This window comes from Hyperolius riggenbachi, chromosome 11 (genome assembly GCF_040937935.1).
Source record: "Hyperolius riggenbachi isolate aHypRig1 chromosome 11, aHypRig1.pri, whole genome shotgun sequence".
NCBI lineage: Eukaryota > Metazoa > Chordata > Amphibia > Anura > Hyperoliidae > Hyperolius > Hyperolius riggenbachi.
In genome coordinates, this window is record NC_090656.1 from 187,965,522 (window position 1) to 187,991,999 (window position 26,478).

The following is a 26,478-nucleotide window of genomic DNA, read 5'->3' on the forward strand; positions in this document are numbered from 1 at the left end:
TGTGCATATGGGGGTCATATCTGCTAACGATTTGTGCATATGGGGGTCATATCTGCTAACGATTTGTGCATATGGGGGTCAGATCTGCTAACGATTTGTGCATATGGTTTTGCGGCTCCCAGTTTTTTTCTCTTTTCGGAAACGGGTCCAAGTGGCTCTTTATGTCTTAAAGGTTGCAGACCCCTGGACTATACAGTAATAGAAATATTTTGGGAAAAAAATATTACCCAGAGATTGTCTTGAAAAAAATTGTATGTACTGTATATATCTTAACTTACATCGATAACCTCTTGAGGACTGCGGTGTAAAACCTCCCTAGTGACCAGGCCATTTTTTGTTAATTGGGCCACTGCAGCTTTAAGGCCAAGCTGCAGGGCCGCACAACACAGCACGCAAGTGATTCTCCCCCCTCCCCCCTCAGATTTCTCCCCACCAACAAAGCTTCCTGTTGGTGGGGTCTGATCCCCAATGACCCGTCCCCAAGACCCCCCTCCGCCCCCCCCCCCCCCCCCCCCCCCCCCAGTGTATTTTTTTTTTTTTTTACAAATATTTATTATATTTATTTTTAAATACATTTCTTTATTTTTTATTTTTCCCCGAGCGATTGCCGCTTGGAGACTGAAGGGGGAGCAGAGCTCTGCCTTCCAAGCAGGAGATGCACACGCAGCCTGCGTGCGATCTCCTGCTAGCCCCATAGAAGTCCGTTCAAGCCAACTGGCGTGGAGCGGTCCTGGGGCTGCTGCAGCGTTCACGCCAATTGGCGTGGAGCGGTCGGCAAGTAGTTAAGAAATGGAAATGTTATTGCTGCAGCAATAGTGACACAGCTGAAATGCCAAATTTGCCAGGAACTTGAACTGGTTAAACAGTTCATATCATTAACCTCCCTGGCGGTAAGCCCGACACAGTGTCGGGCTAGCCGCCGCAGGGGATCACGTGGCCCCGGGAGGATTTTTGCCTATAAAATATTATGTATACCCTTCAGCTAGCACTGCACTAGCTACGTATGTCCCCAAGTGCCACCGTTCCCCTCTGATCGCCGCCGATTGCCCCGGGATGCGTAACTCCCAGGGATTCCGCGATGGCGCAGCCTCCTAATCAGCTCCCGGCTTCGCTATGGGGAGGATCGGGACTGCGCATGACGTCATGACATCATGTCCGATCGTCGCCATAGCGACAGTGAAGCTGCTTGGAGAAGCTGCGGCTCTTGCGGGATCGTGGACGGGTAAATATTACCGGCAGTGATCGGGGGGATCAGAGGAGACCGGCGGCACTTGGGGGGCATACTCAGCTAGCACAGTGCTAGCTGAAGGGTATAAATAACATTTTATAGGCAAAAATCCTCCCGCGGACGCAGTCATTGAAACTGCATAACGCCAGGGAGGTTAAGGAGCCTGTTTGTAACAGAAGTTAAAAGATGAGGCAAGTCATTTTAAATGATTAAACTTTTGATCTGTTCCCTGCACTGAGAAATGTTTTTCTCAGCCACACAGGAGTTTTATGACTTCCAATTAGTTATCAGTGAGCGTTACACTGCAGTCCAACTTCCTCATTGAAGAGTGTTATAAACTGTTCTTATCACCTTGCTTCGACACCATCGTCTCACAGACTGTGAGATCACTTGACTCTCCACACAGCAAACAGGATATAGACTTGCTCAGGCTTCTTTCAATGTTTCCGTTATTTATTCAAGTCACAGGAATACAGATAGATACATTCATCATATCCTAGCCATGCCAATCTTCATGTTGCGTTATAAGCTCATGATTAGACTCCCTCTTGAAGTCAATCAGGTACCTTCTTCCTAACTACGCTACACTAAACTACATATGTACAACATACATTATATCAGATTACAGAAAGGACGAACATGCTTAGGTCCCAGTCGGCCTTGCGAGCTAGTGCAGAAGGAAGAAGCAGAAGTGAGTTCTCCATTGCTCGCTCCAGATTTAATACCGGCTAGGAAAGAGTTAAATATGACATCATCTTCGCCACCCCCTAAATAAGTCTATTGGTGGACTCACTTGTGGTGTCATCATACACACCTACTCGATTAATAATCGATGAGGCACTTGACCCAGATGCGGGAATGTGAATGTTTAGTAAATATGGCCAATGTTTACTGTTCCTGTCCTGTAAGTGGAGGTCAGAGTAAACCGATGGCCTTCTCTTAGGAACATGTTCTCAGTATCTGCGTGTATCTTCTGCTACACGCAGACCCTGAGATGCCTCTGTCTATTTTAAAGGCATACACTGCGGACAAGCCTTTTACATAAAACTCAGGCCAAGTAACTGAGGCCTACTTAAATTATAACAATCCCCCCTAAAACGGCTTGACCCGCAGATCCCAGCGTCTGAACCTCCCAGTACCTGGTTTCTTTCTTGTATGTTTCACTTTTCGATGTTCGTGCTCACACAACTTCTCTGCTCTAGGCGGTTACCCCTGGAAGAGAGAGAGCAAGACCTCTTGGTCTTCCTGTAACCAGGCTCTCTGGGGAAGCCCTACTTCTAAGTCCCTCAATACCACATGCTCAGCATTTGCGTCACTTGCGTATCACTCACAAACTTGCATGACCACAGAAAAGTGAAACTCGTTTGGTTGTTACAAAACGGAGCAGTGCCAGGTGCCTTCTAAAAGAGCGCCTTTATACAATCAGCTCCTAGGTACTACTAAACCTATACCCGTAACCCTGTAGATCCCTTAATTTAAACTATTGGTTCCGGAGATTGTTTATGAGGCACCAATCTCTGGACCGGTTAATTTATTTTACGTAATTTTAACCCGCAACCTCACCTGGATAACGATGCCTAAAGTTGTCATCCCCATCCAGACGACCAGTGGGTGTAGAAAGAACTTTGGAACTGCAGATGCCCCGTCCGAGTGTCCCTGGAACATCACCGGAACCTTTGTCCACCAGGGCAGACTGGAACTCACCTGCTCATTTTTGTGTTCTACCTCGTTAAGATCACCTGTATCATGGTGAAATCTTACCTCTAACTTAGTGTACTGTTTGTTTAACCTTTGTAACAAAATGTGGTCGTCTTGGATCAAAACCTGTTCCCCTTTGTCCCATGTCGTGTTCTCTTTCAGGACGGGAACTACCCGTGAAACTTTGACCTTTAGAGTTCTCTTAACAATCTGAGAAACAACGTCATCAAACCTGGATGACAGGATCCATATGGGATCTCCACTCACACAATATGTTCCCCTTGGAAACTCCCCCTTATCGGAACAATTATGAGAATATACCTTGAATGTATCATTAGACCTTATGTTAAAAAACCAAACCTTTCCTTCCGCCACCGGAACTATCGGTTGGGCTTCAGGGTGGATCTTTTGAATGGTAGCCTCGCACTCTGCATTATTGAGCCTGCAGGCATCTTCACTAAATTTGACTTGCCCCGGCCAACGCAGGTACTTCTGCAAGAATTGCCCACATGAGGACAACTCTACTTGTTTCACCTCCCTGTCTAGCACCAAAAAAGGTTGACCTCTCAGGTCCTGGTGTAAGACATGGGTTGAGGTGGGAACTAAGGAAGTGGCGGTGCCTAAAGGAATGTTGCACCGTTTCCATTTGTTCACCCAAACATCTCGAAGCTGCCATGCAAAAGATCCTTCTCCAGAAAAATTAATATACCTCCCCTTGTCCAATCTTTCGCTGACAAAATATGTCCCCAGCTGTCCTGATTGGACCTCTTCCCCCCTTACGTCCTGAGGCACAATATGTACCTGAGGTCGGGAAGACTGTACTCTCTGCAATCTTTCGATTAAGAGTACCTCTTCACTTACCCAACTCTCATGAGGATAAGCTGTTGCATATGGACTGTGTAATATCGTCCCCTGTTGTGACCCGTGTGGTGTGAATGGGGTTCCCTGTGTGGGCTTTCCCTCCCCCGGGACCGCTCTCCCCACCCTCTTTGTCACCTGGAAATGTGGCTTGATCGCGATTTTTACTTCTTGTTTCGAGAACCTCCCACCCTTGGCTTTCCAGCCTTTACGTGTGTATAGTTGTTTCAGAGGCACTCTCTGTTGGTAGCTCCAGAGTGTGATGTGGTCCCCTGCGTCTCTCTGGTAAGAGAATTGACGCCTCCTGCTCGTTCCTCTCCAATCTGGACCCATCTCACTCTGCATAACCAAGACAAGGTACCCCTGAATCACACACTCCACCTTTTGCATGTACCCATTGTACTGCAATGTACCTTTTAACAAACCTTTGGATTGGTGCATTGATTCTGGGAGTGTGGCATTCAATAGCAGATTTACACTGCCATTAAATTCCCACTGCCCGCACACTTGACCCTTCAGACCTTTCACCCACATTGTGCCATGAAATTTGCTTTCTCCTGGCACAAGTGCTCCTTTCCTCCGTCCCTGCATGGTCCATCTGTGCCAAGCGGAGGGAGGTGTGAAAGGATCAGTACCTTTGTCACCCAACATTAACATGCTTGGGCCTTGCATTCTCATTAACCCCTTATTATACATGAGAATGTCCTCTCTTCGTTCTCCTAGGACGGAATGGCAACCTAGGATCACCATCAGCATGGTACACTTCATTATAAAAGCACCACCCTGGGAAAGAAAAACATTAGCACTTTGCATTATGCTTTGCTCCGACAGTTTCGTTAGTCTCTTTCCGATTTCAGGAATCTCGTGGTTTAGTCTCTTTCCAATTTCAGGAATCTCGTGTTTTAGTCTCTTTCCGATTTCAGGAATCTCGTGTTCCTCCAAGCTTAGATTGGCATCTGGAACCTTTCGCTTATCCGACTGACATCTCCAGCTTTGCTGCCAGCACTGCATCTGTCTCAAATCCATATTGCCAAACACCTGAAATCGAAATACAAACAAATCAATTCTTATTAATGATTTGGGATTCGCCCTGCGGCTTGTACTCTTTACACTTTAAATTGATCAATATATACCGTAATTGATCTCGTTGCTTTATGGTTCTCATTAAACTTCACCCCCCTACCTCAGTACTATCTTCAGTACTTACCTGTTTAAAATATGCTCCCGCGGACTTCACCTCTGGAAGCTCGCTTCACCTTTGGAAGCTCTCACCCCATTGCAGCTCACTCCACATCCCCCCTTATCTGTCCATGCGCGGCCGTCGCATGCACAGATTACGGATGCCACACCTGATGCTGCTTTGCGGGTGAGCCTGCAATGCTCTTACTCATTATCGCATTTACTTATCTAGAACTTCATCGCGATACCAGCTCTGCTAGAAGTTCTGTGTGTTGTACCCTCTGACCAATGTTTGCCGTGCCACCACCCAAACTACCAAAAAAAACTGGCTGCCTCCCTGTAGGAAGGAGCACTTTGCACTTAAACTACACAGGGTGCAGGGCTAAGCATACCAGCGTCACATGCCTGTATGCAGATCCCTGAATGCCCACATGGAAGGTAGTCACATGGCAAACAGCGTACTGATACACTGTCACTCTGTAAACGGCAATGCTATCATCTGTATAATTGCCCCATGAACTGTTGTCAGTCCTTGTTCTCTGTGCTACAATTGATAGGAGCTGGAAAAAACATATTTGACCAATCAGTGGACGAAAAAAAAACGCACACAAAACAGCTCCAGCCCAGCATAGACCTCTCAGTCCAGCTCTGGCCTTATTCACGACAAAACCGGAAAAAAAACGTTACCGCTCTGCAGAAGCGGCGACGGAAACCCGAATTGGTCAACTCCCTTTTTTCCAACTCCGGCACCCCCTTTGATGCGCTGTCCCCCTTTCCTTCTATTGGGAACTCATGCTGCACCACCCATTAAGGTGCCTCACTTACAGGAATAATCCCATAAGCAACACAGTACAGACCCATTTCTGATCTGTACTGCTCCGTGTGTCCCTGCACCGAGCTGGGAAACACTTCCTATTCTGGCATTCCTGTCCATGGACTCTGGGAAAAACTCTGGGGAAATACGTTGAAACCCGAGACACACAGTAGCATGTCTCTGTATCTCTCCCCCCCTCCCTTTCAGCTGCTCTGCCCGGAGCCGCGAGCACAGCCTGCCGTGACGTGGATCCCCCAGCCCCTCCTCCCCCCTGCCATGACGTGTGGGGGCCATGACTCACGGGGGCGGGCTCTCTCCACTGCCGCCATTTTGAGTCCTGGACTGCCAGCCAAGATGGCTGCTCCCATAGCAGCCTCTCGTTCCTATAGACCTAGGAGAGAGAGCAAACACAAATAGAACATACTTTTTTTATGCATCGTTACACACAGCTTCTATCCACAGTGCACAAAAATCAGCCTCAGCATTCCTTCACGTCTCAGCTGTAATCCGAACTGCAATCAAACATACGGATCCCCAGAGACGTAGGAATCTTTCTCACTCTATCACAGACATAACTAAGAACCGCCCGACTGGAAATGCGAGAAACGTGCAGAACATCTCACAAACAGAAAGACACTCGCTTTCCTCCTCTCTCCCCTCTCTCCCCCCATCCAGCCCCAACAGACTGAAGCACCGCTGGCTTATCTCCTGCTGCGGGGGACCCCCCCCCCCCCTTTTTCCCAGCCTCTGTAGAGACGGGAAGAGAAGAGAAGAGAAAAAACTTCTTGCCAGCACAAACATGCCTGAGACAAATGCAGAGATAACCACTCCGTAAATATACAACACAGGAAGCTTGAATCTGAAGAGGGAGAAGAAAAAAAAAACCAAGCACATAAACCAGACTCCCCCCTCCCACCATGCATGGGAGAGATGAGAAGCCCGCAGCAACCATGCTGCACTTAACACAGAACGTACACATTAACACATTAACCTCTCCTTGTTATAATACCCAAATACAACACAGATAATGCAACACAACAACGTAAAACATACTTGCCTGAGCAGAAGACTTTGTAAGCCTGCGAATTCGACCAGCTTTTGGCAACTTTCCACGACACTGAGTGGATCCCTGGAACTACTGAGCGTCAGCTCTGTGTACCCACACTGGCTCAGCGGATCAATCTCCAGCGGCAGCTGCCAGCCGGCCTCGGAGCCTTCCAGTCACCTGTGATCCGGTTTAGGCTAGGACTGATGTGCACTTTCAGTCTAAGTTTAACATCCACGAGTGTCGCCGCTGGTTCTCTCGAATTGTAGCCCGTGTGTGCTCGGCTCCCACACACTACTCACACCAGCTTATCAGTCTCAGCTTGATAAGCTTTACAGTCCGTGTCCGTCTATTCCGCTTGTTTTGCTGTGGAATATCTTGAAACCATTTTCCATCGGCCCCAGGCCCGTCTGCCTGTATAGCTAGGCAGGGAAGGATTTCAGGCACCACTGTTATAAACTGTTCTTATCACCTTGCTTCGACACCATCGTCTCACAGACTGTGAGATCACTTGACTCTCCACACAGCAAACAGGATATAGACTTGCTCAGGCTTCTTTCAATGTTTCCGTTATTTATTCAAGTCACAGGAATACAGATAGATACATTCATCATATCCTAGCCATGCCAATCTTCATGTTGCGTTATAAGCTCATGATTAGACTCCCTCTTGAAGTCAATCAGGTACCTTCTTCCTAACTACGCTACACTAAACTACATATGTACAACATACATTATATCAGATTACAGAAAGGACGAACATGCTTAGGTCCCAGTCGGCCTTGCGAGCTAGTGCAGAAGGAAGAAGCAGAAGTGAGTTCTCCATTGCTCGCTCCAGATTTAATACCGGCTAGGAAAGAGTTAAATATGACATCATCTTCGCCACCCCCTAAATAAGTCTATTGGTGGACTCACTTGTGGTGTCATCATACACACCTACTCGATTAATAATCGATGAGGCACTTGACCCAGATGCGGGAATGTGAATGTTTAGTAAATATGGCCAATGTTTACTGTTCCTGTCCTGTAAGTGGAGGTCAGAGTAAACCGATGGCCTTCTCTTAGGAACATGTTCTCAGTATCTGCGTGTATCTTCTGCTACACGCAGACCCTGAGATGCCTCTGTCTATTTTAAAGGCATACACTGCGGACAAGCCTTTTACATAAAACTCAGGCCAAGTAACTGAGGCCTACTTAAATTATAACAAAGAGAAACTGTCATTTAGGGCCCATTCACATCTAAGAATCGCAAAACATTTTGCGGGAGTGGTTTTCCCACGATTACGCGGAAAAATCACTGGACACTGCGGTTTTGGAGCGATCGCGTTTAGCGGTGCTATGCATGCTAATCGCGATCGCTAATCGCCGGCAAACCGATGCATGTAACACGTTTGCGGTTAACGCTGTGAGAACACTGCCATGTGTTACATGTTGTAGCGTTTTTTTAAAAAACCGCTAGCGGTTTGCCTTGAGCGGGAATCGCGCGATTCCCGCTCAAGTGAGAATGGGCCCTGTGAACCCCTATAGTAAAAAAAAAAAAACACACCAAAAAAACCAAAGAAACGCAGGCTAGTTCTAAGTGGGATTGGAGTTAACAGACACATATTTATCTCATCATATTATGTCACTTCAAGTGAATCTGAAGTGAGAGCAATATGGGGGCTGACTTGTTTGTTTCCTTTTAAACAATGCAGATTGCCTAGCTGTCCTGCTGATCCTCTGCTTCCAGTATGCAGGCTGAGTTCACACTCAGGCTCTTTTTGCCCGCGATTTGCGCTTTGCTGATCATTGGTGATCAGCATTGTGCTGTTGCACAAGTAATCCTATGGGATCACACTGCGGTGATTGCAGCGCATTTGTGATTTCCTAAAATCGCAAACGTGCTGCATGTCGCATTTTCACAGCGATTGCGTTGCGATTCTCATTCTCTGGATTGAGAATAGTAAATTGGAATCGCAGAAAAATTGCAGAACACAGCAATGCAAAAACGCATTTGCTGTGTTGCTGACTGAATGGGGCCTTGGCCACAGACCCAGAACAAGCATGCAGATCAAATGTATCTGACTGAAGTCTGACTGGATTAGCTTCATGCTTGTTTCTGGCGTGTGATTCAGACACCACTTCAGCCAAAGAGATCAGCAGGACAGCCAGGGAACTGGTATTGTATAAAATGGCAGCCTCTGTATCCCTCTCTGGTTCAGTAGCCTTTCAATTGGTTCGTCTGAATGACCTATAGCTATGCTAGCGTTTGCAAGGACTATACTCAAAGATATATAGTATATACAGTATGTATATTGGGTACACTATTGCATGCTCACACCTACTATAGCAACGGGCACTGAGGAGCAGCAGTCTTCTAACAAATTCCTCTTACATAACTCCCTCTTGTTTGTATGCGGTCAGCTCTGCCACTCCCTGACTGACTGGCTCACCTTACACCTGTCACAGCTAATGTGTATCCAATACAAAGTCTTCAACCCTCCTTATGTGACAGACCAATAAAATAACAGAAGAGGAAGGAATCTGCTTTGTCTTTATTTGGTCATAAACTACTGGAGTGACGTTTACGCAGCATATTAACCTGACTGCTCTCTCACCTCAGGCTCACCTGAAATCAGAGACGCCATGTCAGGACAATGGGAGTACATGCCGCAAGAAGTGCTCACACATGTATTTTACTACCTGCCTCTCACAGACAGGCGAGCCGTGTCCCAAGTCTGCCAGTCCTGGGCCTCCGCCGTGGCTTCTAGCTCAGTCTGGCACTACACAGAAATCCGGTACGTAACAAGCTGAAGCTATATTGTGCTATTTTTATTACATAGTTACAAGTGCTGGAACTTTGTTTTGCGTCAGGTTTTCTACTCAGAAAAAGATGCATATAACCAGGCACATCCCCTCAAGTTAGGACATTTAAATACGTTATTAAACATGTACTAAAGGGGGTGTGGCCAGAAAAATTGCAAATAAACAGTTAAAGGGAACCTTAACGGAGAGGTATATGGATGTTTCCTTTTAAACAATGCCAGCTGCTTGGCAGTCCTGCTGATCTCTTTGGCTGCAGTAGTGGCTGATGACACACTTGAAAAAAACATGCAGCTGATCTGCATGCTTGTTCAGGGGCTGTGTGGTTAAAAGTATTAGAATCACAGGATCAGCAGGAGAGTCAGGCAACTGGTATTATTTTAAAAGGAAAAATTCATATCCTTCTCAGTTTAGGTTCCCTTTAACCCTTTGCACACTCACATGTTCAAAAAAATGCATTCGTAGGAATCAGTCATCCAGGAACCACTGCTGTCCCTACAGCTTAAAAACCGCAAGCAGTTAAAAGCCGGGGTCTTATTTACAAAAGAAGGCATTCCCTTGCATAGTCACCTACACTGCGCAGAAGTACCCAGGTATTCGTAGGTGTCTTAACTCCGGCCCTGAACAGGGCCAGAGTTAGGACACCGACGAACACCAAGGTTTCCTACTTACTGACAGTTAAAGGAAACCTAAAGTGGATTAAAGGTGGCCAGTTTAACTTACTCCTTCCAGCCCCCTATAGTCCTCCTGGTCCCTCGCCGTCGTTCCGCACTCTTCCATTCAGCAGTTATGTTCTTCTGAAAGCTGCATGCCCTGGGCCACACGCCTCTGGATCGTGCTCCCGTGGATGGGAACATTCTGCACTTGCGCAGTTTGTCAAAACTGGTACTGTGCATGCACCGAGTACTTCCTGCAATGGTAGTGGCATTGAGGAGAAGCGTGGCCAGGGCAGAAGCCCATGACTGGCCCAGTCTGACAGCTTTTCAGAGGGACACAGCGGCCGAATAGAACAGAGCAGAATGACAGTGATGGACCAGGACAACTACAGGGGGCTGGAAGAAACCCCAGGTAAGTTAAACTGGCTACTTTTATTTCACTTTAGGTTCTATTTAAACTAGGTGGTTTTCTTAGTTTTAAAGTGTATCTGAGACTAAGATAGTAAAAGAATTGATACTCACCTGGGGCTTCCCCCAGCCCCCTTCGGACTGTGGGCTCCCTCGCTGATTCCCCGGGCCTCTCGGTTTGTCCGCTAGCCAGCTGTGTAACTTGGCTACAGGAGCACAACAGGGGTGCGCATGCGCAACCAAGCGTGACTTAGCCAAGTTTCTCGGGCCAGCTAATGGATGAACCAAATGGCCCAGGCGTTAAGGGACTCCATGGCTGATAGGTGGCTGGAGGAAGCCCCAGGTGAGTATCAAATCTTTTACAATCTTGGTCTGTTTTCCTTTAATTGAAAGGTTCAGTATTGTCACTTTGTTACCTCGAAAAACAGTAAATAAAAATTAATACATTTGCTTGACACCCCCCCCCCCCTCCCTCCCCCCGCTGTCCTTATTAGAGGTAATGTAGGCGAAAAAAAATTAACTTAGCGCATGTAAGGAAGTTATCCCCAATCTCAATACTCTTGTTATATGGAAGCAGTGTAGGTATAAATACCGGTTTCAATCACCTTTTTGTTGGATGTCTGAATCATTTCATAATCCTGACTTTCTTCCTGGCCACCAGTCGGCTTGTATTAGGGTCGTCCAGTAATCTTGCCATACCCCGTTTACATTTTTTAGTTATTGTATTACTTAGGACACCCTTTGTTTCAATATGCTCACTGGGAAATTCTGGAAGAAATGCTCACTGGGAAATTCTGGCTTGTGTCCTCTTCCTGACTACATCATTTGGTTGATGAGGGGAGGAGTCTTAACAGCTTTCTCTCCAGTAAAATTGCACTGTCATATTAACAGAAAAATTGAACTACAGGAACTAGCCTGCCAGGTATGTTTGATAGACTTTTTTCAAAAAGTATAGACACGTAATGCACAAGACACTGTGCTGCACTAGTCTTTTGTATTAAAAAGATGGGGTGCTGAACTAGCACTTTCCGCAACCCTCACTATTGTGCGGAGGTGCTGCTGGGACCCACTGCCCAGCAGGCACCGTATACTGACCTGAAGAAGTGGGTTAATGCTCATGAAACATGTTATCTGTTCAAGTACTGAATAAATGGTCACATTCGGTGAATGCCAGTTGTCTTCTTTGGAGGTAGGACCACATCACATCATTTGGATGCAGGGATCGAAACCTGTTTCAATTTTTGGTAATCGAGCGTCCAAGAAGTGAGTTGGATGCCCAATGCAACTAGTAGTCGATCGCCTACTCCTTATGGCACTACATGGGTGCTGGGGTTAAGTGGTTAGTTTAGGGGACTTATGGGGGGTTAGTATTAATCATTAGGTGGGGGGGTTCTGTTTTAGGCACTAGTAGGAGGAATTAGGTTTAGGCCTTAGGTGAGGGGTTAAGGTTAGCGCTAGGGAGGAGTTTAGTGTTAAGCATTAGGCGGGGGAGGTTTGGTTTAGGCACATGTAGGAGCAATTGGGTTTAGGCATTAGGTGGGGGGTTCAGATTAGGCAATAGGGAGGGGGGTTAGTGTTAGGTACTAGTAATAGGAATTAGATTTAGGCATTAGGTGGGGGGTTGAGATTAGGCACTCAAGAGGGGGTTAGTGTTAGGCATTAGGTGGGGGAGGTTTGGTTTAGGCACAAGTAGGAGCAATTAGGTTAAGGCATTAGGTGGGGGGTTCAGATTAGGCACTAGGGAGGGTGTTAGTGTTAGGCATTAGGTGGCGGAGGTTTGGTTTAAGCACAAGTAGGAGCAATTAGGTTAAAGCATTAGGTGTGTGTGTGTGTGGGGGGGGGGGGCGGGATCAGATCAGGCACTAGGGAGAGGGGTTAGTGTTAGGCATCAGGTGGGGGAAGTTTGGTTTAGACACTGGGGGAGGTTTCATGTGAGAATGGGTGCCGGATTTGTGTGTAGTAATTTAACCACTTCCCGACCGCCTAACGCACAGGGGTGGCCGGGTAGTGGAGCCCGCAAAGACCAGCTCACCCACAGAGGCGGCGGTCCTTTTAGGGGCATGGGCGGAGCAATCGGGTCATCCGTGACTCGATCCTCCGCCGGCGCCTGTCTCCGATCACTCGCCGCAACATCCCGCCGGCCATACGGAAGCGCCGGCGGGGTGTTAACCCTACGAGCGCCGCATACAAAGTGTATAATACACTTTGTAATGTTTACAAAGTGTACTATACAGGCTGCCTCCTGCCCTGGTGGTCCCAGTGTCCGAGGGACCACCAGGGCAGGCTGCAGCCACCCTAGTCTGCACCCAAGCACACTGATCTCCCGCCCCCTTATCGCCCACAGCACCCCTCAGACCCCCCCTGCCCACCCCCCAGACCCTTGTTTACACCCAATCACCCCCCCTAATCACCCATCAATCACTCCCTGTCACTATCTGTCCACGCCCCCTGGGGACTCCTGATCACCCCCCCCCACCCCTCAGATTCTTCCCAGACCCCCCCCCCCTTGTGTACTGTATACCTCTATCCCCCTGATCACCTGTCAATCACCCATCAATCACCCCCTGTCACTGCCACCCATCAATCAGCCCCTAACCTGCCCCTTGCGGGCAATCTGATCACCCTCCCACACCAATAGATCGCCCGCAGATCCGTCGTCAGATCACCTCCCAAGTGCAGTGTTTACATCTGTTCTCTACCCTATACACCCACTAATTACCCATCAATCACCCCCTATCACCACCTGTCACTGTTACCCATCAGATCAGACCCTAATCTGCCCCTTGCGGGCACCCAATCACCCGCCTACATGCTCAGATTGCCCTCAGACCCCCCCTTATCAATTCGCCAGTGCATTAGTTACATCTGTTCTTCCCTGTAATAACCCACTGATCACCTGTCAATCACCCATCAATCACCCCCTGTCACTGCCACCCATCAATCACCCCCTGGCACTGCCATCTATCAATCAGCCCCTAACCTGCCCCTTGCGGGCAATCTGATCACCCACCCACACCAATAGATCGCCCGCAGATCCGACGTCAGATCACCTTCCAAGTGCATTGTTTACATCTGTTCTCTCCTCCAAACACCCACTAATTACCCATAAATCACCCCCTGTCACTGCTATCCATCAGATTAGACCCCTATCTGCCCCTAGGGCACTCAATCACCCGCCCACACCCTCAGAACGCCCTCAGACCCCAGCCCTGATCACCTTGCCAGTGCATTGCTTGCATCTATTCCCCCCTCTAATCACACCTTGAGACACCCATCAATCACCTCCTGTCACCCCCTAGCACACCTACCCATCAGATCAGGCCCTAATTTGCCCCGTGTGGGCTCCTGATCACTCGGCCAAACCCTCAGATCCCCCTCAGACCCCCTTCAGATCACCTCCCCAGTGCATTGATTGCATCTATTTTCCCCTCTAACCACCCCCTGAGACACCCATCAATCACCTCTTGTCACCCCCCTAGCACTCCTATCCATCAGATCAGGCCCAATACAACCTGTCATCTAAAAGGCCACCCTGCTTATGACCGGTTCCACAAAATTCGCCCCCTCATACACCACCTGTCATCAAAATTTGCAGATGCTTATACCCCTGAACAGTCATTTTGAGACATTTGGTTTCCAGACTACTCACGGTTTTGGGCCCGTAAAATGCCAGGGCGGTATAGGAACCCCACAAGTGACCCCATTTTAGAAAAAAGACACCCCAATGTATTCTGTTAGGTGCATGACGAGTTCATAGAAGATTTTATTTTTTGTCAAAAATTAGCGGAAATTGATTTTTATTGTTTTTTTTTCACAAAGTGTCATTTTTCACTAACTTGTGACAAAAAATAAAATCTTCTATGAACTCGCCATACACCTAACGGAATACCTTGGGGTGTCTTCTTTCTAAAATGGGGTCACTTGTAGGGTTCCTATACTGCCCTGGCATTTTAGGGGCCCTAAACCGTGAGGAGTAGTCTAGAAAACAAATGCCTCAAAATGACCTGTGAATAGGACGTTGGGCCCCTTAGCGCACCTAGGCTGCAAAAAAGTGTCACACATGTGGTATCGCCGTACTCAGGAGAAGTAGTATAATGTGTTTTGGGGTGTATGTTTACACATACCCATGCTGGGGGGGGAGAAATGACTCTGTGATTGACAATCTTTAGATTTTTTTACACACAATTGTCCATTTACAGAGTTATTTCTCCCACCCAGCATGGGTATGTGTAAAAATACACCCCACAACACATTGTACTACATCTCCCGAGTACGGCGATACCACATGTGTGGCACTTTTTTGCACCCTAACTGCGCTAAGGGGCCCAAAGTCCAATGAGCACCTTTAGGATTTCACAGGTCATTTTGAGAAATTTCGTTTCAAGACTACTCCTCACGGTTTAGGGCCCCTAAAATGCCAGGACAGTATAGGTACCCCACAAATGACCCCATTTTAGAAAGAAGACACCCCAAGGTATTCCGTTAGGAGTATGGTGAGTTCATAGAAGATTTTACTTTTTGTCACAAGTTAGCGGAAAATGACACTTTGAAAAAAAAACAATAAAAATCAATTTCCGCTAACTGGTGACAAAAAATAAAATCTTCTATGAACTCGCCATACTACTAACGGAATACCTTGGGGTGTCTTCTTTCTAAAATGGGGTCATTTGTGGGGTTCCTATACTGCCCTGGCATTTTAGGGGCCCTAAACCGTGAGGAGTAGTCTTGAAACGAAATTTCTCAAAATGACCTGTAAAATCCTAAAGGTGCTCATTGGACTTTGGGCCCCTTAGCGCAGTTAGGGTGCAAAAAAGTGCCACACATGTGGTATCGCCGCACTCAGGAGATGTAGTATAATGGGCCATATGCAATTCACTTTTTCACCTGAGTTTTCTCCTACGTGATATTTTCACAACTTATAAATAAAATGCCTTTTACATCACCAGCAAGCAAACAAATACTCAAAATAATTTTGGTAGCACTTTTCCATCTAATTTTTGGTACTTTTTCATTTGCAAAGTGCTAAAAAGTTATTTTAAATTGAAGATGAAAAATTATCTCCCTGGAGAAAACTCAGTAGAAAAAGTGAATTGCATATGGCCCAATGTGTTTTAGGGTGTATTTTTACATATACCCATGCTGAGTGGGAGAAAGACCTCTGTAAATGGACAATTGTGTGTAAAAAAAAAATAAAAAATTGTCATTTACAGAGATATTTCTCCCACCCAGCATGGGTATGTGTAAAAATACACCCCAAAACACATTGTACTACTTCTCCCGAGTACGGCAATACCACATGTGTGGCACTTTTTTGCAGCCGAACTGCGCTAAGGGGCCCCAAGTCCAATGAGCACCTTTAGGCTTTACAGGGGTGCTTACAAATTAGCACCCCCCAAAATGTCAGGACAGTAAACACACCCCACAAATGACTCCATTTTGGAAAGTAGACCCTTCAAGGTATTCAGAGAGGGGCATGGTGAGTCCGTGGTAGATTTCATTTTTTTTTGTCGCAAGTTAGAAGAAATGGAAACTTTTTTTTTTTTTTGTCACAAAGTGTCATCTCCTGCTTACTTGTGACAAAAATTAATATCTTCTATGAACTCACTATGCCTCTCAGTGAATACTTTGGGATGTCTTCTTTCCAAAATGGGGTCATTTGGGGGGTATTTATACTATCCTGGAATTCTAGCCCCTCATGAAACATGACAGGGGGTCTGAAAAGTCATAGATGCTTGAAAATGGGAAAATTCACTTTTTGCACCATAGTTTGTAAACGCTATAACTTTTACCCAAACCAATAAATATACACTGAATGGGTTTTTTTTTTTATCAAAAACATGTTTGTCCACATTTTTCACGCTGTATGTATACAGAAAGTTTACTTTATTTGAAAAATGTCAACACAGAAAGTTAAAAAAAATCATTTTTTTGCCAAAATTCATGTCTTTTTTGATGAAAATAAATAAAAAGTAAAAATCGCAGCAGCAATCAAATAGCACCAAAAGAAAGCTTTATTAGTGACAAGAAAAGGAGCCAAAATTCATTTAGGTGGTAGGTTGTATGAGCGAGCAATAAACCGTGAAAGCTGCAGTGGTCTGAATGGGAAAAAAAAGTGCCTGGTCCTTAAGGGGGGTAAAGCCCACGGTCCTCAAGTGGTTAAATGACCATTATCTTTACTGTCAGCAACTCCTGCGCACCCAACTCATCCAGCAGCTTTATATACTGTATGTACTCCACACTTTTACGTCACTTTTTAAACAGTTCTTATTTTAGCTATATTGGGCACCTCCTTAGTTACCTTGTCAGCTCTGTGTGTCCCAGGAGATGGTTTCTTGCTTTTACCAGCCCAGTCCATGTTCGGTGGATGACTTTAGTTGTCCAGCTCAGGAGGTCGTTAGTAAATGAACACAAAAGACTCTTATTAAAACTAACTTGCCATGCAAATGCACAATAATAAAGTTTTCTCATTTGTGTGACCCTTTTAGGCCTTGTTCACATTACCAAACGCAGACGGTCATGCATTCGGAACGCAACGCGTACGAACGCACGCCATCCGCGTTTGTATGCGTTTTGTGGCTGATCCCATTCACTAAAAGTGAATGGGTCAGCCACGCGTTTTGGGAAAAAATGCGTGCAACATGCGTTCCCTGACCGCACTGGTCCGGAACGCATGCAGGGTGAACATCAGACTGATGTCGTGCGTGTCGGCCTCCTGCACGCGTTCCCAAAACGCGGCTGGAAACGCGTGCAGTGTGAATGGGGCGTTAAGGCTGGCTATACCATGAAGCCAGAATGAAATGATTCACATGGCAAAATCTAGGGGGCGGCACCAGTGAAAGAATCTGCACAGCGGCCACAGCAGAGCAAACTTAACTAGTCCGGGGCTGGGCCGTCTCTTCTGCTCTGCAACCTGTTACCATGTGGCAGTGTCTCTCCGTAGGCTTCCAATATCACTTGCAATGTATTGTGGTCTTAGGAAATGATAGGCGGCAGTAAGGAGAAGAGGACAAGACAAATAACATTTATATTGCACTTTTCTCCTGGCGGACTCAAAGCACTTGAGCTGTAGCCACTAGGGAGCGCTCAGTAAGCAGTTGCAGTGTTAAGGAGTCTAGCCCAAGGACTCCTTACAGACTCAAAAGTGGCTGGCTTAGTGAGCAGGACGAGCTAAGATTTGAACCCAGGTCTCCTGCATCAGAGCCCTTAATCATTACACTATCCAGCCACAGTGGCATAGTGGGTAGCATTCCACCTTGCAGTGCTGGGTCCCTGGTTCTAATCCCACCCAGGGCACCATCTGCACAGAGTTTGTATGTTCTCCCCGTGTCTGCATGGATTTCCTCTGGGCACTCCGGTTTCCTCCAACATCCCCAAAATATACAGATAAGTTAATTGGCTTACCTCTAAATTGGCCCTAGACTACGATGGACATATGACTATGGTAGGGATTAGATTGTGAGCTCCTCTGGGTGAGTCAGTGACAAGACTATGTGCTCTGTGCAGTGCTGTAGAAGATGTTGGCACTATATAAATACTAAACAATAATCGCTCCATTGCAGCTGCTCTGCATATTCAGATGGGGTGATATAGAGAGGAGGGCCATGGGCACTTCTTACAGAGGGTAGTTGGAACCAGACAGAGGGGGCAATAGGAGACAGAGCATATACTGACCGCACTTCTACCTGGGGGGAGTTGGGAGGAACAGATGCTGGCCACACTTCTAAACGGGGTGGGGAGCGGTGTTTGCATCAGGCAGTAAGATGCCTAGAAGCTGCCCTGAAACCTTTAAAAACATACGCTAGAGTGAAACTTGGCAAAAGATTGCAGCACCAAATTCTTCTCATATGCTTAAAACTCACTCCAAGCTTGTGCTTCACACAGGCCACAATCCATTAATCCTTTTTTTCTGGGATAGCGGCCGCATTGCCATTGGGTAAAAGTTACAGGAATTAGTGGTTTGATTCTGATCTATGTAAGGATTGATTCAGGCTATGTAAATAGCCTTCTATGCTAAGTTCCCCGAACAGAGGAGAAATCTTGTAATTGTGGGTTTGGTAAACTACCAAAGGACAGTCTGTCCAAAATCAACATGTATATGAAGGTTACTTGGATTAACATGAGCTACAACCACTTGGCTGTCCTCTTCTACTTGAAAGCAAAAGCCAAGCAGAAATGCTACTTACAGCCTATAATATATTTTTTTCTTAAAGGCTCCCTGAAGTGAGAGGGAAATGGAGGCTACCATATTTATTTCCTTTTAAACAACACCAGTAGCCTGAAAGCCGTGCTCATCTTTCATGCATTAGAGTGGTGTCTGAATCACACACCTGAAACAAACATGAGGCAAATGCAAACTTAAAGGACTATCGAGGCCAAAAAAGTAATGTATTTTTTATCCACCTGGGGTTTCTTCCAGCCCCTTGCAGCCATCTCAGTCCCTCGCCGCAGCTCTGGTGGTCCTCAGTAGCCAGCCTCGCTGTCCCCGCTGGCCACCCCCAATGATGGAGATCCGCCAGTGGGGTCAGCTCTTCTGCGGATGTCCACGACATCTGGCGCATACTGCGCCTGCGCACTAGTTGCGCACGAGTGCCCACGCAGGCGCAGAAGAAGTGACCCCGCCGGCAGGTCACCGTCATTGCAGGCAGCCAGCGGGGACAGCAAGGACCACCGATGAGGGACTGCGATGGCTGTGAGGGGCTGGAAGAAGCCCCATGTGAGTAAAAAATACAATAGCTTTTTGGCCTCGGAAGTCCTTTAAGTCAAACATCTGATCTGCATGTTTGTTCTGCATGTTTGTGGAGGCAGTCCTTTAAGGCCTGCCTCCAGCCGCATAGTGCGTCCTGGCATCCTCCTGAAGCGTACGTCGGGCGCGGCTGGAGGCGGGCTAAAGGCTGCGCAGTCGCACTCGCGGCAAAGCATACTGCGCAGCCGCGGATCAAGGCGGGGGCCATCTTAGTGGTGGAATGGATGCCACCCGTTCGGTGGGATCGGGCAAAGCCCTGGGGGAACCGAAAACTCTAGATTGACGGCGGAAGGGAGCGGAGGGAGAGCAGGGCGTCCTCCGTGGATTCTGATAATAAAAAGGTAAAGTGTCATTTTAGTAATTTTGGCCTCGGAAGTCCTTTAAGGTGCCCATTAACAGTACAATTTTTTTTTACCAAAAACAATCTTCCGATGCGATTTTAATGATCGAATTGTATAGAAAATTTGCTGTTTATGAAGGTAATCGATAAGGAACGATTCTTTGGTTGATTGCTAAATAGGATAAAAATCGATCCAAAAGTTGGATTTTAAGAACGAATTTAAAGAAAGAACCATTCAGTAAATGTGAACAATCGATAATTGCCTTCCGATTAGTTATGATGGTTCAAATCGCGTTGAAAGATCGTATCTGATGAAAAATTGTACCGGTAATGGGCACCTTTAGCGGTTGAGGATCAGCAGGACTACCAGGCAATTGGTTTTGTTTAAAATTAAATAAATACGTCAGCCTCCATATCCCTCTTACTTCAGGTTCCTTTGTAAGTAAACCTATGAGGAACAAAGAAAGTAAAATTAAATACTTACCTAAGATACTTACAGAAAATAATAAAAAAAACTGTGTCTGGGTAATTAATATGTGAATGTGCAATTCTTGTCTCCAGACAGTGGGACTCCTAATGTCAGGGGGAGACCTGGCAATGTGTGTCCTTCAGATCTGTTTACCTGTGCCCTATGCATTACAACAATAGAGGGAATCCACAAATCAGTCATCTACCAGCAATTTGCCATTCAAACCCCCCAATTGCTGACAAACATAGGGTGCAGGCAAATAAAACTGGCTGAGGGCACATTACACACCAGCTGGGTCTCTTTCTGCTCATTGATGACCCGTATGCCTGGACACGGGAGTTCATATAGGTCAGGCAGAGAACCCCACACTATTATCTATTTACTTAATTAAAATGTCTGTGCGGAATAAGCAGTGTTGATTGGAGTGAGAGGTTAGTGTTCAGCCCTATGGAAGGCTCCTGCTTTATAAGAAGCTCTGACAGCTACCTCAGGCCATATCATACCTGCTGATACATGCGATACATTGTTTTAGTGCGCCAAGAAAAAGTGAATTAAAAATGCTTTATTTACCTGGGGCTTCAGTTAGCCCTTAGAAGTACAGTGGCTTGCAAAAGTATTCGGCCCCCTTGAAGTTTTCCACATTTTGTCATATTACTGCCACAAACATGAACCAATTTTATTGGAATTCCACGTGAAAGACCAATACAAAGTGGTGTACATGTGAGGAGTGGTACGAAAATCATACAGGATTCCAAACATTTTTTACAAATCAATAACTGCAAAGTGGGGTGTGCGTAATTATTCAGCCCCCTGAATCAATACTTTGTAGAACCACCTTTTTGCTGCAATTACAGCTGCCAGTCTTTTAGGGTATGTCTCTACCAGCTTTGCACATCTAGAGACTGAAATCCTTGCCCATTCTTCTTTGTAAAACAGCTCCAGCTCAGTCAGATTAGATGGACAGTGTTTGTGAAAAACAGTTTTCAGATCTTGCCAAAGATTCTCGATTGGATTTAGATCTGGACTTTGACTGGGCAATTCTAACACATGGATATGTTTTGTTTTAAACCATTCCACTGTTGCCCTGGCTTTATGTTTAGCGTTGTTGTCCTGCTGGAAGGTGAACCTCCGCTCCAGTCTCAAGTCTTTTGCAGACTCCAAGAGGTTTTCTTCCAAGATTGCCCTGTATTTGGCTCCATCCATCTTCCCATCAACTCTTACCAGCTTCCCTGTCCCTGCTGAAGAGAAGCACCCCCACAGCATGATGCTGCCACCACCATATTTGACAGTGGGGATGGTGTGTTCAGAGTGATGTGCAGTGTTAGTTTTCCGCCACACATAGCGTTTTGCATTTTGGCCAAAAAGTTCAATTTTGGTCTCATCTGACCAGAGCACCTTCTCCCACATGTTTGCTGTGTCCCCCACATGGCTTGTGACAAACTGCAAATGGGACTTCTTATGCTTTTCTGTTAACAATGGCTTTCTTCTTGCCACTCTTTCATAAAGGCCAACTTTGTGCAGTGCACGACTAATAGTTGTCCTATGGACAGATTCCCCCACCGGAGCTGTAGATCTCTGAAGCTCGTCCAGAGTCACCATGGGCCTCTTGACTGCATTTCTGATCAGCGCTCTCCTTGTTCGGCCTGTGAGTTTAGGTGGACAGCCTTGTCTTGGTAGGTTTACAGTTGTGCCATACTCCTTCCATTTCTGAATGATCACTTGAACAGTGCTCTGGGGGATGTTCAAGGCTTTGGAAATTTTTTTGTAGCCTAAGCCTGCTGTAAATTTCTCAATAACTTTATCCCTGACCTGTCTGGTGTGTTCTTTGGACTTCATGGTGTTGTTGCTCCCAAGATTCTCTTAGACAACCTCTGAGGCCGTCATAGAGCAGCTGTATTTGTACTGACATTAGATTACACACAGGTGCACTCTATTTAGTCATTAGCACTCATCAGGCAATGTCTATGGGCAACTGACTGCACTCAGACCAAAGGGGGCTGAATAATTACGCACACCCCATTTTGAAGTTATTGATTTGTAAAAAAATGTTTGGAATCATGTATGATTTTCGTTCCACTTCTCACGTGTACACCACTTTGTATTGGTCTTTCACCTGGAATTCCAATAAAATTGAATCATGTTTGTGGGAGTAATGTAACAAAATGTGGAAAACTTCAAGGGGGCCCGAATACTTTTCCAAGCCACTGTATATGAGATCCATCGCTGACATTCCGGTCCCCTCCAGGTTCCCACTTTCAGTTTTGGAAGTTTGGTGACCTAGGCCAGGGTAGCAGGCTTCTGCAAATGTGTAGGCGTGGGTCCACTGCGATCACGCTCCTGTCGCCAGAAGTCCCCTTGTGGCTGCAGAGTATAGTAGTGGCGATGAGAGAGGTTAGTCTTAACAGAGAAGGTGGTAAGGTTAGTGTAATGCTGGGGATACACGGTACGTTTTTGTACCGTGTATCGAGCAGCTGATCCGGCTAGCTGATAATATTCAGCTGGTCTGATCACACTGCTCAACCCCCGCCCGCTCGATCCCCGCCGGTGGACAATGGCAGGGAATCGAGCAGCTGATAAGGAGCGCCGGCGGGGACAAGCGATAATCGATCCGCGGGGATGCGGCGGGGGTCGATCCGGCGGCTAATCGGCCGCCGGATCGACCCGTGTATTCCCAGCATTAGGAGTCATAAGAGGAAGGTTAGGATCAGAGGGGGTGGTTATGGTTATGTGTTTAAAGAGGGGGAAGGTTAGTGAGAATAATCGACAGATAGGGAATATGACGGGATATTGCCCAAAAAAGCAATACACCAAAAAGAAAATACAACAGTAAGAAATGTACATGGTGGTTGTTAAGCCAATAATTACATCATTGTCTAGCTTCCTCTGTCACATTCCTACACAGAGGACTAGCAGTGTGATGATAATAAGGGGAGTACATCTTATCCCGGCGCAGGGCAGTTCCGTGCAGGGCGAGCCGAATGACGGCTCTCCCTGCTAAACTCCCCAACGGCGTTAAACACTATTCCCCCTCCGAGTTGTAGCAACTTGGAGGGAGATGTAATTTGCCGGACCCCCAGAATTACCATTACAGGGGGTGCGTAGCATAGCATTGCTGCGATGACATAATAAGGGTGCCTGTTTAAACGCTGAAGGTTTTGCCACACGCAGAAACATAGATAAACTAGCTGATGTTCTAGTGAGCGGCAAGTAAAAAAGAGAAGCTGCAGTAAAAGTACTTAAAAATCCGATGACAATGAGCAACACAGAAAAAGCTGTGCATGGTTAACCAAACTCTGTGTGTTATCTTCTCTTATAGGTGGGTAACAGATAATGATTTACTTACTCTGGATGGCTTGCAGGGTTTCCTTGGGCAGATTAGACAATTAAACATTGAGTTTGACCAATCCAAAGAAGCAACCAGAGAAAACGTATGCCAGATCCTCAGAAGTTTGGCCAAGGAGAGCAAAAAACTAGAGAGCCTAACCATCAAGTGTTGTGGGGAGAATCCTTTCTTCTACTCTGGCCTAGAGATTTTGGACAGCATCATGGAACTGTGCAGAAAAGGTAGCCAAATAGACCTCCACCACATTGATTTACGTAAACTTCCGTTCACTCTAAGCGATGGTTTCACAAGACTCATAGCTAACGGAAGTCCAAATCTCCGCAGCCTGTACATCAACAACAGAACTTTAGTCTGCAAAGTAACCCCTGATACACTCATAGAAGTCTTACAAAAATGTCCCAAGTTGTGTGTCCTAGGTGCCTTTTGTTCCACTCTGTCAGATGATGTGTTCCAAGAATTAATGAAGGCAGAAAGACCACCCTTTCATCAATTGGATATATTATGTGAGCATCTCGATAAGTATACTCTTGCTATATCTGACGAAGTTTGGGGAGAGCTTTGTAAACGTCACCCTTCCCTGTCTGTGGATATTGAGTTTGACCACACTGTTCCAGCATGGAAAATTCCAAGAATCCTAAAGCCCAACATCCCCGTAGCTACATTACAGCTCAACACTTTTAATGAAATGTCAAGACAACTAGATTTTGTTTGCAACCACTACACACGGACTCTCAAAAAACTTGTGATCCAGACCACCTCCTCTGATGCCCTCAACTCACATCTTATTAACGTAGCCAAAAAGTGCCCTTGGCTGGAGGAAATCCATTGCTACTGTGTTGTGATGCCAAACGTCATCCAGGCATTTCTGACACATTGCCCTCGTTTGAAGAAATACACCCTGAAGCTTGATAAAGTGAAACATCCTTGGAAACCAACGTATTGTCAGCCAACTTCTACATCAGCACCTCAACATTAATTAGCTTCTACAAGACTCAAAAAGATAACTTAACTGGCTATTTCTTTTTTTAACGGAGTAAAGCACAAGCCAATAACTTAACACATGATCTCTTTTTTTTCCTTGTTTTCACTAATCATGCTTCACTGGTAATATTGTGTTTATGTCCATAGATGTGATACTTTGACCTGGCAAAATAGCCATTTTAACTGACCAGAATGCTAGCATACTTATGAACATTTGTTCCTAGCAGGGCTGTGGAGTCGGAGCCAAGGTGTCGGAGCAATTTTTGGGTAGAAGTTGGAGTCGGATGATTTTTGTACCCACTCCATAACCCTGACTGGGCTGTGGAATCGGTGTCGAGGCAATTTTGGGTACCTGGAGTCGGAATTAGTGGTTTCATAAACTGAGGAGTCGGATGATTTTTGTACCTGAATGCTCAGCCTGGGATTTTATCAGGGCTGATTAGAAGCAGGCTGAGCAGTGAAGAATGAAACAGAAAGCAGGGTAGGTGTTTTCTCTAATGCTCCAACTGATATATATGGTAAAATACATGAGGGTGCTTCATCTCTGGTTCTCTTTAAAGAGAACCTGAACTGAAAAGAAAAAGCCAAAATAACCATACACAGGTCATACTTACCTCCTGTGTAGTTTACTCCTCAATCTCTTTCTCCTCTCCTGAGTCCTGTTTGTCCACTGTGATCATTGGATTTCCCCATCCTCCATTTTAAAAATGGCCATTACCCCCTAACAGCTTCCTGGTCAGCACACTGTTAAACTGTAATAGCAACCATTTGTGCCTTAGGTAAACATGGACATCACCATGCACATTCAGTTGTAACTGACAGCTGCTGATATATAACTGACAGCAACTGGTATATTTCAGTTCTGAGAAAACAGTGGCGCACTGCTTTTAACTGGCGCGAAACGGCTGTCGACCTCCCTACCGGCCTGTACCTCTCTTGATTGAATTTCTTGGATATGTAAAGTATGACTTTTTTACTTGATACCAATAAAAGTGAAGTTTTATAAGGGATGTGCGAGGCCCTTTCTTCTGCCTTTTGGAGATTCTACTTCTGCTTTGGCAATTGCACTCCCTCAGTGAGACAACGTGGCTGTCCTGTGCATGTTACTATATCTACCCCTTTATGATCAGTTCTGAGAAAATATTGTCAGAACTGGAAGGGATCACTGTAAGAAAAAAAAGGTGAGCTTCTGAGAGGAACTGACAGTGAGGTTAGTATGTAATATTAATTCGCAGCTACGTCATGTGTTTATTTTAAATAATTTTCCTCGCTTCAGGTTCCCTTTAAACACAGGTACAAGAGGAGGAGAAAAAAGGTGGTTGGTGTCTTTACACAGTTTGATTATGTAGGTGAAATAGGATGTGACACCATCAACCTACATAAAAGAGGGAAACCAGTTAAACTACCAAAAAAGGGGGAAAGGGATACAACGAGAGCCAAATATGGTGTAGCATGTAATACAAAGTGTAATTAGACTGTAATTTTGTGAAGAGAATACTCACAAAGGTGGGTTGCCTCCAAGGAAACCACTGTGAAGACAGGTGAGGAGATTAGACCTCAGGTTAAGAAGTCGTCTCTGTAGTAAAGGAAAAAGGGGATAACACCCCTCCACCAAGGGTATTTACCAGGGATTATGATGAGCAATGTAACAGAGGGGGCAGCGTAGAGTAAAATAAGTTAAAACCAGAATAAAATGGAGGTAGTGGTGGCGCCGCCTCTGTTACATTGTTCATCATAATCCTCAGTTACTATTGTGTAGGAAAATAAAGATACAGTAAAAACAATTAAAACCAACTCCACCTCTTTACAATTATTATTGATTTATTATTATTGATTTATAAAGCGCCAACATATTGTGTGGCGCTGTACAAAGTAAGAAACAAACAGGGGGTGCAAAATAATACAGACAATGGTA

At 45.9% G+C, this 26,478-nt stretch overlaps 1 protein-coding gene across 3 annotated transcripts in view; it reads left to right on the forward strand.

Annotated features, from left to right (window-relative positions):
* FBXL8 (F-box and leucine rich repeat protein 8) overlaps positions 1-25,569 on the forward strand; it is a 46,345-nt gene extending 20,776 nt beyond the window's left edge. For all 3 annotated transcript variants that reach the window (XM_068261042.1, XM_068261044.1, XM_068261043.1), the window contains 2 exons: positions 9,424-9,598; positions 23,556-25,569. In XM_068261042.1, coding sequence (XP_068117143.1) covers positions 9,424-9,598; positions 23,556-24,558 — 1,178 coding nt within the window. In that variant the 3' untranslated portion in view covers positions 24,559-25,569. The remainder of the gene's footprint in view (positions 1-9,423; positions 9,599-23,555) is intronic.
* The last annotated feature ends 909 nt before the right edge of the window (positions 25,570-26,478 follow it).